This window comes from Salvia miltiorrhiza, chromosome 7 (genome assembly GCF_028751815.1).
Source record: "Salvia miltiorrhiza cultivar Shanhuang (shh) chromosome 7, IMPLAD_Smil_shh, whole genome shotgun sequence".
Lineage (NCBI taxonomy): Eukaryota > Viridiplantae > Streptophyta > Magnoliopsida > Lamiales > Lamiaceae > Salvia > Salvia miltiorrhiza.
In genome coordinates, this window is record NC_080393.1 from 36,479,225 (window position 1) to 36,492,434 (window position 13,210).

The 13,210-nt window shown below is 42.1% G+C and overlaps 1 protein-coding gene across 1 annotated transcript; it reads right to left on the reverse strand.

Moving 5' to 3' along the window:
- Window positions 1–2,645: 2,645 nt before the first annotated feature.
- LOC130994174 (uncharacterized) lies at window positions 2,646–4,313 on the reverse strand. The gene is made up of 2 exons (XM_057919207.1): window positions 2,973–4,313; window positions 2,646–2,921 (listed from the first exon to the last, which is right to left on the reverse strand). The coding sequence occupies exons 1-2, from the start codon at window positions 4,311–4,313 to the stop codon at window positions 2,646–2,648; spliced, it is 1,617 nt and encodes a 538-aa protein (XP_057775190.1).
- Between the last annotated feature and the right edge of the window lie 8,897 nt (window positions 4,314–13,210).

Genomic DNA, 13,210 nt, shown 5'->3' on the forward strand with positions numbered 1-13,210 from the left:
AGCTACTTCCTTCGATAACCTTCCAAGCCATTTTCATTAGGAAGCACTTATTCAGAGTGACGAAAGAGCGAATCCCAAGACCGCCTTCCTCTTTGATAGAACGGATTTTTACGAGTATCCCCATTCCACAGAAAATTTTTGCACCTCGAGTCCAGCTCTCGTAATAATGCTCTAGGCCAACGATACATCATCATAGAGTGAGTGAGCAAGCTGCTAATCACCGAATTAATCAAACAAAGTCTTCCCGCCATAGACAACTGAAGACCTTTCCAGCGAGCAAATTTATTGATAATGCGGTCCAGAATCGCACGAAGATGAGAAGCTTTAGGTTTACCGCGAAAAATAGGAACCCCCAGATAAGAGAACGGCAAAGAACCCGCCGACAGCGGCAAAACACGAGCGACCTGCCTCTTAACCCGAGTAGAAACTTTCTGAGAAAAATAAATGTGCGACTTCTTCGGACTAAAAATTTGACCAAACATAGAACCATAATAATCCAAGATTTTGTGGAGAGTCTTAGCATTCGACTTCGTGGCCTTGCAAAAAATTAGAATATCGTCAGCATATAATAAATGAGTAGGAAACGAGACACCTCTACAAAACTGCATGGGAACCAAATGGCCCGAATGAACACAATTATGGAAGAGCGCACTGAGCGCATCCTCAGCAATTCCAAACAGTATGGGAGAGAGCGGATCTTCTTGGCGAACGCCTCTAGAGCAGCTAAAATACCCACAAAGCTCCCCATTATAAAGAATAGAGAGACGAGCGGAGTGCAAAATCACCTCAATCCACCTGATGAAGCGATGATTATAACCACAAACTTTCAACACATTAAGCAAGAAGTCCCATCTAAGCGTATCAAACGCCTTCGTGATATCCACTTTACACGCCATATTCTGACCCCCGCAGGATCTCCTCAAGCAGTTGAACCCCCCGGAACCCAGCATTATGCAATCATGAATCAATCTGCCCTTTATAAACCCAAATTGATTGCTGGAAACATACTGAGCAGCCACCGCGCTCAAATGAACCGCTAACACTTTCGAGATGATTTTGAAAAGAAAGTTAGAGAGCACAATAGGACGCAATTCCGCCACAGTAGAAACCGTATCCTTCTTAGGTGTGAGAATTAGAGTATTAGCATTACAGCCACTCGGAAGGTACGATTTAGTAAAAAAAGTAATGACCGCTTTCCATATGTCGAACTTAACAATATCCCAGCAGCTATGATAGAATTTTCCAGAGAACCCGTCTGGCCCCGGAGAACTCTGAGAATCCATTTGAAACACTGCAGCAGTTATCTCCTCTTCTCTAGGAATGCTAGACAACATCTCGTTAGCCTGATCAGATATAATATGGTCCAGCACTGCCTCCACATTGACAATATCCGTAAGAGCCCGAGAAGTCTCAGTGAAAAGCGATGAGAAGAACCCAACAATGTGGCTGCCGATAGTATTATGGTCGACACAAGTCTCTCCATCAATAACAAGATGCGAAATGATATGAGGCTTCCTTTTATATTTGAGCATGTTATGAAAGAAGGCAGAATTCTGATCCCCATCGTTCAACCAATTCACTCTACTTTTCTGCTGTAATAAATTACTTTTGCGAGAAAGCGCCAAATTAATATTAGCTTGCGCAGTAACCTCCTTATCAAACAGCTCCTCCGTGTACCCCTCCACTGCAATGTTGTCTTGAATGCCCAATAACTCATGCTGCTTCTCCATAATAAGGCTATCCACATTTCCGAAAGTGTTCTTGTTCCAAACGCGAATATCTTTCTTCAATCTTTTTTAACTTAGCTATAACCAAAAAAATAGGACAAGAAGACTCCATCTCCAACGACCAAGAAGCCTTCACCATATCAAGGAAATCAGGATGAAGAGTCCACATATCAAGGAATCAGAAAAAACGACGACTCACTTTAGGCGTCGTCTGACAGTTAAGAACAATAGGAGAATGATCCGACGTGACTCTAGGCAAAACCTAAGTAAAGACAGCATGTCACGCAGCAGCAAAATCTTCCAAAAAGAAGGTTCTGTTTAATAACGACTCCACATGGGACAGCATGAACCTACGCCCAGACCAAGTAAATTTCAAACCCACCGTAGGAGACTCAATACACCCTAGAGCATCAATAAACTCACAAAAATCCTCACAAGCAGTTGCGTTCGGACGACAATTGCTGCTCCTTTCATGCGCTCCTTTAACAGTGTTAAAATCCCCCATAACAACATAATTACTAATAGAATGCGAAATAATATCCACCCAAAGAGACCGGCGCTCCATATGGGACGAAGCCCCATGGACAACAGCAATGTTAAAATCAGAGCCTCTCCAATCACAGACAACTATAACCACCTGCTCCGAAGCAAAGATCACATCCGTCCGAACATCCGGTTGGCAGAAAAACCAGATATTGGAACACATATTAATTCTAGAATTTTGGAAGCAACGAATCATATTAATCGACTTCCAAAAACTATTTGGCGTTTTATGAAATGCAGCTTTAGGCTCAATAATGCCTAAAATAAGAGGAGAAAAAGAGCGACAATGCTCTTTCAAAATAAGTTTAGACTCATCCGTTAAACCCCGGACGTTCCAAACCATAACATTCATCAGAAAAACTTATTTCTTCGTGGCTAGGGGTCACCCCTTTCCACTTCAGCCGCCCAACTCTTAGCCCCCACCTTGGACATCACACGAGCTCTCTCAGAATCCTCATTAGAGATAACAAAATCCCTAGGGTCGCCCCCTTCCTTCCAAGCTTTATACAGCTGCTCTTTGATGCTCTCAACAGCCTCAGGATTTGGTTCAATTTTCGTATCAGTCGCCTTCCGCAGTCTTCCTTTGATATTGTCCGCACCTGGGATTTTTTTCATCTCCTTATTAGCTTGTCCAGGAGGCCGCCCTCTTTTCTTAGCCAGTTGTAAAGTTTATGTTTCCTTATTGACAACAATATTAATTACTTGCTGAAGCCGAATATCCTGCTCTATTCCGTTAATAGCAGCAGTTTTCTCACTCGCTTGTGAGTCAGAATTGGTTCCCTGGTCCGAGACCGCGGACACTCCTTCATTCCTTTCCACCACCTGATGTGATAGAGTTTCCATTTCGATTTGCTCAATATTTTCTTCCTCAGAATCCGAAACCAAAGTAGCAGCATTCACAACGTTCCCGTCTCTGGAACTTTCTTCAACGACTTTCACCGGTATAGTGAGTGCCTCCAAAATATCCGGTCCGGAAATTTCCTCGATGTTATCCTGAACAATCGTCAAAGCATTGAAACTATTATCACAATCAATCTTTTCTCCAGAAGTCTGCTCAGCCATAGGCTTATGAACCCAATTAGCTTTATTCTTTAACATGCGAAAATCAGCATCGTTAACCTTAGCAGTGTCCTTAGAAACATCCACAATCACTTCCGCACCATCCTTTTTATTCTTTCCCTCGGTCCCTTTTTCATTGGGATTGAGGTTCCTTTTCCTGCACTTGTCCAGCATATGCCCCGTAATTTTACATTTAGAACAAAAGAGCGGCAACTGCTCATATCCAAACTCAACAAAGAAAGAATCCGGACAATCAATGGAAGCCGACTCCGGCAGCGGCAAGCCCAAATCCACCTCCACCAAAACCATCGCAAAATGTCCAATGTCACCGTCAGCCGTAGCCCCATCAACCTTGATAGGCATGCCTACAGAACGGCCAATGCTTGAAATAATCTCCTTTGTCCAATATTCCACTGGGAGATAGTAGATTCGCATCCAAACTTGACACAGCGAAGAAATCTCCTTATAAGGATCAAAGTTTCTCACCCATTCACGTAACCGCAAAGTGCCGGAACTCAAATTCCAAAAGTTAGACCGCTTAGCAATGCTTTTATCCTCTGCTGTAGAAAACTTAAAAGTATAGAAACCCTTACTCATGGGGATAAGTTGCCAATCACTCTTTGATTTCCACGTATTATGGAGCTCGGTTTTCAAATCCGAAGCCAATCTAGGCTTCTCACCTTTGCGGAGAAGGAACCTTCCAATCAACGCATGTTGAAACTGCTTCACCCAATCTTGATACATAGTTTCCGGAATTTTAAGAGAAATAACTCCGTTAATAACTTCGGGGCAAACTGTGGCACATCTATGGACAAGGACGTCCGGTTTTCTGGAACTAACAGGCCTGATGACATTCGCATATGATGGACGATCGTAAATCTGCTTAGCCTTCTGCGTGTCCTTATTTCTCTCTAGCACATGAAGACTGTCGTCGTGCTCTTTCGAACTATCGTTCAAATTCATGTCATGATTATCCTTGGTCATTTACTCCAAAACGCCAATTTGTTGAGAAACCCTAGTAGGGTTTTCCGAAACCCTAGCCATCGAAGAGCTGGGTCGATCAAAGTTGTTAGAAACTAGAGGAAGATTAAGACGAGAGTAATCAGAAGATGGCGGCGTGGGAGCCGCCGGACAAGCTACCGGAGAAATCATCCAGCAACGGCGCTAGGGTTTGCGCTGCGAATCATGCTCATTCTAGTAATTTCTCGCAAGACTATGTATCAACATATAAAATCAATAAGACACCTTAAATATTAAAGAGAATTTTGTTATAGAAAAATTCTCGTCCAATTCTTGATCTCTTTAGTTATTATTGTTGTGTTTACAACTAATATGAAAACTCATATATATAATTATAAGAAGAGTCATGCTCTGAATTTGAGCACGCATGATTATTGATCTAAGGTTGATGTGACTTGATTTCATTCACTTCCATATTTATAGTTGTAGAAATAGTCAAATTTTGGATTTGAGCCCGCATGATTATGGGTGTAAGACTGATGTAACACGATTTTATTGGTCCTTCAAGATTGACACATATTAGATTGACACATAATATTTTTTTAAAGATAAAAAATTAATCCATCAATTAAAAAATTCACTCTTAATGCTCCCGCGGATTAAAATTCATTCTTAATGTTTCCGCTGAGCTGGACATCGAAATTACGAGAGTGTCGTGAAGACAGTTGCGCCACGTTAGCAATTTCAATATCTGACTTAACTTTAATTTGGAAATTATTATACCTATGGAAACATTAAGAATGAATTTTCAGTTGGAGGACAAATTTATCAATTTTAAATGTCGTGAAAAAAATAAAAAAATATCGAAAGTTCGTCAATTTATATGTAATTAACTCTTTCATTAATTGTGAAAAATTTATTGTCATTTTTACAATCAATATTATTAGTGTACTAATATATACTCCCTCCGTCCCATTGGGCTTGTCCCATTTCTTTTGGACACGGTTATTAAAGAGAGTTAAATTAGTGTAGTAAAAGTGTATAAAGGTGTGAGGCCATATTGATTTGTAGTGTAAAATTATTATCTCAAATAGAAACAGGACAAGATTAATGGTACAACCCAAAAAAGAAAATAGGACAAGATCAATGGGACGGAGGGAGTACTACACATTCATTTGGAATATTAAAGAATCTTTTTTATCCATATAATAAATTAAAATTACAAACTATAAAATAAATAAAAATAAATTAATATCAAAATTAAAAATAAAGAACATAAAATAAAATAAAAAAGAAAGATGAAAAAATGAAGATAAAATAGAGATAAAACACCCCTCATTTATTATTATTATTATTATTATTATTATTATTATTATTATTATTATTATTATTATTATTATTATTATTATTATTATTATTATTATTATTATTATTTGATGCAATTAAAATGACGTTTTGAGGGATTAAGGTGTCCCTCAAATTAAAAAAAAATTATTATTATTTGATAGATTAAACCGAAATTCCCCGTCTCCCTCTTCAATTCCAGGGTTTGAATTAATAGATTAAACCGTAAAATAGATGTAATCAACATTGTAACTTAAAAAAGTTGGCAAACTTTATAATGTAATCAAAATAATATTCAATATAATTATAATAGATGCATACACAAAAAATAATACTCCCTCCGTCCACAATTTAAAGCCCTATTTGCCCTTAAATTTTTGTCCACAAATTAAAGCCATATTTTACTTTTTGTACCCTTTTACCCTCAATCTTTGTTTAAAATCACTACCCTTTGACATTAGTTACTCCACCCCACTTTTTAACTCACTCACTTAATTAAAGAACTAATTATACTCCTAATTTAAGTAATTTGCGTCCTTTATTCATTTACCACATTTGGCCAATTTTCCACGCCGCCGGAATCCGAAGCGGCGGATGTCGGCATCGAGATTAAGGCTAGCAGCGTTGGGCGGCAGCATGAGAGGCGATGACCCATCGCCTCCGGTGAGCGTTCCCATGAAGGTGTTCCCATAGAGGGAGGGAGAGCAGAACTGGGAGACACTTGTTATTGGACAACATAAAAAGAATATGTAGACACTTATTGTGAGACAGAGGAAGTATATCAATCATGGTCTAAAAATCCAAAATTTGCATAAAATTCGATCCAATCTGGTTCAACAATTCAATAAATCCAAACCAAATTTTAAATTTTGGTTTGATTCGAATCTGATATTCAAATTTTGAGTATTTTGCTCAATACTGTGTAGATTTGCCAAAAAAATTAAAAAGTAAAAGAAAAAGAGACATTAAGCGAAGGAGAAATTGAAAAAATAAAGATCATTGAATCTCACATAAAAAAGAGTAGGTTAATAATGTACATCGTGCGATGCACTATAAAAATAGAAGCATAATTAATTTAATTTTGTATGTGCTTGTCTTCTTCAATTAAAATTAAATAAATAATTCAAAAGCTACAATAGCCAAAAATCAATTTTATTTTTTATTTTTAATATGGCACATACAAGCACACGCTTGATGTTAAAGCCTTTGAGTTGGGCTCTTTTTGCGAGCTGCCTATCGAGCATCAGGCTCGACAGCGGGGCGAGGCGAGCCCCTTGATTGAGCCCCACCGTAGATGTTCTCCACTGTAAATGTTCTTAGAATGTCCCAAAAATACACAATTTTATTTGTCACAACCCAAATCCAAATGACAATTTTGATTTTCCACACAACTATCATGTCATGGTTAACTTGGAATTTGTGAGAAAATCCAAAAACAAAAAAAAAAGTTCATGTGTTCTAGGACAAGTTTTAAAGTTCATATGCAAAATTAAAATCTGCCCAAAGTTCATTTATATCTGATGCAATTACCCTTAATAATAATAATAATAATAATAATAATAATAATAATAATAATAATAATAATAATAATAATAATAATAATAATAATAATAATAATAATAATAATAATAATAATAATAATAATAATAATAATAATGGTCAGCTATTTTCTGCGCTCACTCTTTCAATATGTCAATCATTATCATGATATTTAATACAGGTTCAAAAATAAGCCAGCATTAACAACACACCTACAGCTGATAAATGTCTTCCCAAATTATTTTTTACTCACATATACAATCCTTTTTGTCGTACATTTCCAAAATCCACAACCAGAAGATGTGTATCAATAAAACTCTCCACAATGGCTGAAAATATAACCAAACAGCAAATTTCAGCATATGGCAATTGCAAAATTTTGGTAAGCATCAACATAGAAGTCAAACCACTATTAGAGTAAAGGATGGACAACTGTTTTTCTCGGCATTCAAGCATTCACAAGAACTAATGGGAAGAATCTATCAACTTCTAGGGGAATTCTTCGTTTTGAGCACCAATAGCAAGAGGGTTAAAGGTCATATCTTTTCTTAGCAGAGCCCAATATCAGGAACATTAAGATCACCAATTCAGTATCATTTATTACACAGTTATATTAAGCTATAAAACAATTAAAATGTAACAATAAAAATTGATAAAGTATCTTATCAACACCTAATCTAGATTATAAATTTTACCTAGTATTGATCGTGGAAATTGTGAGAATAGAGTTGAATTTTTGAGAGGAAGTAAGTTTGTTGTTGAATTAATAGAGAACACGTAAAAATACATGATATGGCTGCATGGGTATTTATAGAGTACATTCTAGGGGTAAAGTTGTAATTTCAATCTGGGGTCATGTTCCACGCGTGGTCAAGGGTACGATGGTAATTTCGCTTTCCTTCGCTCGTTCATCTGCTCAGTGACAGAGAAGCGTATGTATCGTAGAGCTTTGGATTCCTCTGCTCTAGCGTTTCTCGGGTGAAGTGGTCATTTTTGTCGTTGACTATCTTGTGGATAAGTCATTTCTCTGACTTCAGTGATTCCTCTGACCGAGCCCACTCCTCTGACGGAGCCCATTCCTCTGACTGGTCCCGTTCCTCTGATCCAAGCGATGCCTTTGTCCAAGTCCATTCATCTGCTCTGCATATATTACTCCTCATCAGCTACTCCCCCCTCTGGTCTGGCTAGTTGCTTTGGAACGAAGTAACTAGTCAGAATGTTCGTCCACATTGCTGACGTCATATGCATTAAATGCCTGTCCTCTTGCAGTATACTTTTCCGCATCTCGAGGTTACCTTTTCAGCCTTTCCATCTTTTCGTTTTTCTGTTGAAATCCTCAACCGTCGATCCTTTCCCTGGTGCCACGTGTCGTTCATCCCGCTACTTTGCTGTTGCCCGCGTAGATTATACTTAGAAAATTCAAACTTAGTTTGCATTTCTCACTTTCTACATTTTCACTTCGAATCGTTCCAACTGCTCTCCTGATTTTCGACGATCTTCCTTCTCCAATTCCGGCGTATACCTCGCGACCTTCCTTCTTCAGTTTCCGCCGCAAACCTACCTAGGTAAATCGCTCATCCCCGTTCTCCTGGTACTTGCATTCGGCGTGGGTTAGTTATTTTAAATCTGTTGGTGCTCTGATTAAGCTTGTAAACCCAAGGTTTTAATCAGCCATGGCTTCCTCATCCGCCAACCAACCTGCTTTTTCCCCTTCTCCCTCTCCTTCTCCTCTGGCTTCTCCGCCTTCTTCTCCCGCTCCCCAGAATCCCCAGGATCCTCCGACCTCTTCTGCTCCTCCGAATCCTCAAGACCCTTCAACCTCCCCTGAATCTCCCCCTTCCCCTCCCAAGATGCCGAAGCCCATTCGCGACTCCAGGCTGGATGTTGCGGATCTAAACAGGATGGCCGGAATGTATAGAAACCCTGCCGACCTACGGTTTGAACTCCAATCCAAAGCCTTAGAGCCATTCTGTAGGATGCAAATGAATACGGCGGCCATATGGCGGGCCTAGATTGACGCCGGCCTGAGACTTCCTCCTCCTCCACTCTTAGTGGAGGTTTGTAATTATTTCCATATTCTATTTTACCAAGTAGCCCCCTCCGCTCTTCGGAGGTTATTTTGCTTCCACATTCTGTGTAGAGCTCACGGTGTCGAAGACACCAAAAAACTATTTCTTCAAACCCAATCCTTGAGATTGTAGGGTGGTCCCATGTACAGCTTTGCCGCCCGCAAAACATATCCCACTACCTTCCTCAACTCCCTGAATTCCTACGACAAGGGCTTCCTGCCCTATATTGCTTCGTGGTGACCTCCGCTGGTACTTGGCGCCAATACGGTGCCCAAGAACTAAGGTGGCATGATGTCCGCACCAAACATAAGCCTGCCTCCCAAGGAACCCCCAGTGACTTTGATATGGGGGTGATAGCCAACCTAAACGCCTTTAATGACCAAAAGCCTTTCCCCTGCAAACAGCTCACAGATAGCAACTCGGCTCTCGCAGCCAATGACCTATTCCCCCTGTATCCACGCACAGCTATAGGTAATATCACGTGTTAGTAAATGTATGAATTGTCATTACTCTGATTCTGATGATATAACATTGTTTGTTTGCAGGCATGTCGTGGAGACAGAAGTGCCGATCCATTCTTTCTGGCGCTGGGGGGCAGGGCTCTGGAGATACCAGCTCCAGGGCAGACACACCAGAGCAACCTGTTGGCTCTGGGCTGGACACCTCTCGGACGATGTCTGACGTTGCCGGGGTGACCACCCTCACTCAGAGCTTTCCTCCAGGCAGGGGGAAATCCATGGAGGTTCTGTCCATGTTTAGTCCGGATAGTCAGAGGGCTGGTGGCTCGGGCTCCGGCTCTCACAGGGCAGAGGGGGGGTCTGCAATTTTTGGGGTTAATATCCCCGTGGTGGACATCTCCGAAGATGCTCCCGCTCCCGAGAAGGTCCAAGACATCCCTACTCCTGCATTCATAAGAAAGAAGAGAAAGGGTACCTTGGTGTCCCTTGCAGAGAAGAGGAGGGAGAGTCTGCAAAAAGGGAGCAAGCTAGCGATGGAGAAGGAGCCGGCAGATGAAACGGAGACCACCTCCGTGGATGCCAAGTGGGGCAATCTTTTGGCCCTCACTGTAGAGGCATCGGAGGCCTCTGCTTCCAAGCCCGTCTCGTCCATGAAGGGGCGAGACTTTGTGCGGAAGTTGCTTACCCAGATCCATCCTAAGGATCGGGAGGCAGCCTCTAAAATGAAGAGGGCGAAGTTGGCCAGCAGCATCGGCCAATTGTGGACTCGGGTACCCTGCACTTACTCTTACCTTAGCAATTTTTTGGTGTTTACTTTTTGATTTCTCTGCTCTGACAGCTTCCCTCTGGTTCCCTGCAGCTGGAGTCCCACATAGGCGAGGCAATCCAGTGTATCGATGACTACGATACACTAGAAAAAGATTTGAAAAATGAGAGGGAGGCGCAAGTGAAGTGTGACCAGGAGGTCACGGTCCTGATGGAGCATTTCAGCAAGGCTGACATGGACATGGCGCACTGCAGGCCAAGTTTGAGCAGTCAGAGGTGGAGAAGGCTTCCCTGGCCTCAGAGTTGGAAAGGGCGAAGAAAGAAGGGTATGCGAACTTGGCGCGCTTCTGGGAACGGTACCAGGGAGAGTATAAAGAGTCCAAGCGCCGGTGGAAGGTGGCCTGTGATGCCGCTATGAAGTGGGGCTATGTGATGGGTGCCCGGGACCAGCGGCTGGAGTTCTTCATCTCCCCTCTGGGCCAGCAATTCTTGGACATCATGCTGGAAGATACCCTGACAGCGTTCCAGAGGACCCCTGACTATCTGGAGGGGTTCTCCCAGCTATTTGCCCGTGTTATCAAGGAGACCGCGCTGAAGGCGGCAGAGATGTTGGGGGCGTCAAAGGAGCCAGCCTCTGCTCTGAACCTGGAGGCCTTGATGGACAACATCAAGAATGATGATCTCAACAGGCTACTGGATATACCTGCTGATTCCCCGGAGAAGCCTGTGTGGTGGTATCCGGTTCTCGAGAAAGCCCTTCCCCAATTCGCCTTTGGGGTTTGCTCTGATCCTGTGCCAACTACTCCTAAGTACCAGCCCTCTTTCTGCAACTCTCTGAAAACATTCGTGGGCCAATTGAGGGGCCAGTCTGGCACTAGCTCCCGGGGATTCGAGCAATTCAGCATGGAGCCCCCTCTGCCCTCCACATTTGATGCATCTACCTCCACTTCTGATGCCGTGGACCAGCTCTTGGCTTTGTATCGAAATGAAAGTGAAGATACCAGGAAAGCCCTGAAGCTGCTGAACGTGGATCAGCGTCTATGTGAGGTGGATGACTCTGGGACGTTGAAGGTGTTTGAGGAGAAGGTCCCTTCCACTGAGGCCTCTGACGCTGCCGCCGGAGCTGTCGATCCCAAATCCTCTGCTGCTGCTCCTCCCTCATGACTGTTGTTATTATCTCCTTCCTCCTTTTGGAATTTGTGTATCTCCATTGTAAATATACTGGTTACATTTGAATGATACTTTCTTTTGTTCTAACATAATGTAAAGTTTTAATTCCTTTGAACTACTGACGAACCCTGATTGCGATTTCTCTCTGTTCTTGGAATGTCATGAGTTCACTTTCATCCTTCTGGAATTCTTGTATATTATTTTCCTTTCTGCCGTGTTATCTTATATTTTCCTCGTTATGCCTTCGGTTCGACTTTGCATTTACTCCTGCTTCCTATTGTTTTGTTGTTGTTGTCCTGCATTTGAGTTGATGTGTATTTTGGCGCTTCGCGATGTGGCTGTCGTTTCCTCTGTAGAGAGTAGGGTTTTGATTTTTTGTTGAAGTGTTCGTAATTCATCTGATAAGCTTATGTTTGTTTATGTTGTTGAGGTGTGAATGATTTCTCTGATCTTCGTGGCTCTGATTTCTTTTAGCGTGCCCTGCTTTGACTTTTCCTTGTGTTGCTCTGACTCTTCCTCGTGTGTATTTCTCTGACTCTTCCCTCCTGGGATTTCTCTGACGCTTCCCTCCGAGGATTTCTCTGACGCTTCCTTCCAAGGCATTTCTCTGACTCTTCCCTCCTAAGCATTTCTCTGACGCTTCCCTCGTACTGGCTGAAATACTCTACGCAGAGCATAGCTGGTCGTAGGGACCCAGCTAACTTTCGCGGCTTATGATTAAGAAAGAACCTTCTGCGCGGAGCATGGATGATTCGGGGGATGCATCTAACTTTCGCGACTTATGATTTAAGAAGTAACCCTCTGCGCGTAGCATGGATGATCCGGGGGTTGCATCCAACTTTGGCGGCTTACGATTGAGAAGTAACCCTCTGCGCGGAGCATGGATGATCCGGGAGATGCATCCAACTTTTGCGGCTTACGATTAAGAAGTAACCCTCTGCGCGGAGCATGGATGATCCGGGGGATGCATCCAACTTTCGCGGCTTATGATTAAGAAGTAACCCTCTGCGCGGAGCATGGATGATCCGGGGGATGCATCCAACTTTTGCGGCTTACGTTTAAGAGAACACCCTGCACAGAGCATAGACGGTCATAGGGACCCGCCTAACTTTCGTGGCTTACGATTAAAGCGAACCCTCTGCGCGGAGCATGGATGATCCGGGAAATGCATCCAACTTTCGTAGCTTACAATTAAAACGAACCCTCTGCTCTTCCCTTTTCGTGGATGTTGGCCCTGGACGTTTGTCTTCCCCTTGACTTGCTGAGCAGTAATTTGGATTGGAATTATGAATTATAGGTATATACCCTACTCCCCCCTCTGGAGACATGCGCAATGCTTTGCATGAACATGTTTAAGTAAAGTATGCAATGTAACATGAAATAATTAAAATAAACGAGTCAACATCGCGGAATTCCCTAAAACCACGCATCCAATTTTATTGATAACATGGCCCCAAACCTCGTTAAAACCCCTGTGGGGAAAAAGAGTATCCGGTCTACAATTTGGTAGTTCATGAAACAAAATTACACATAGAACTTTTTCAAGGTGTTGATATTCCACGGTCTTGGGAGAGCT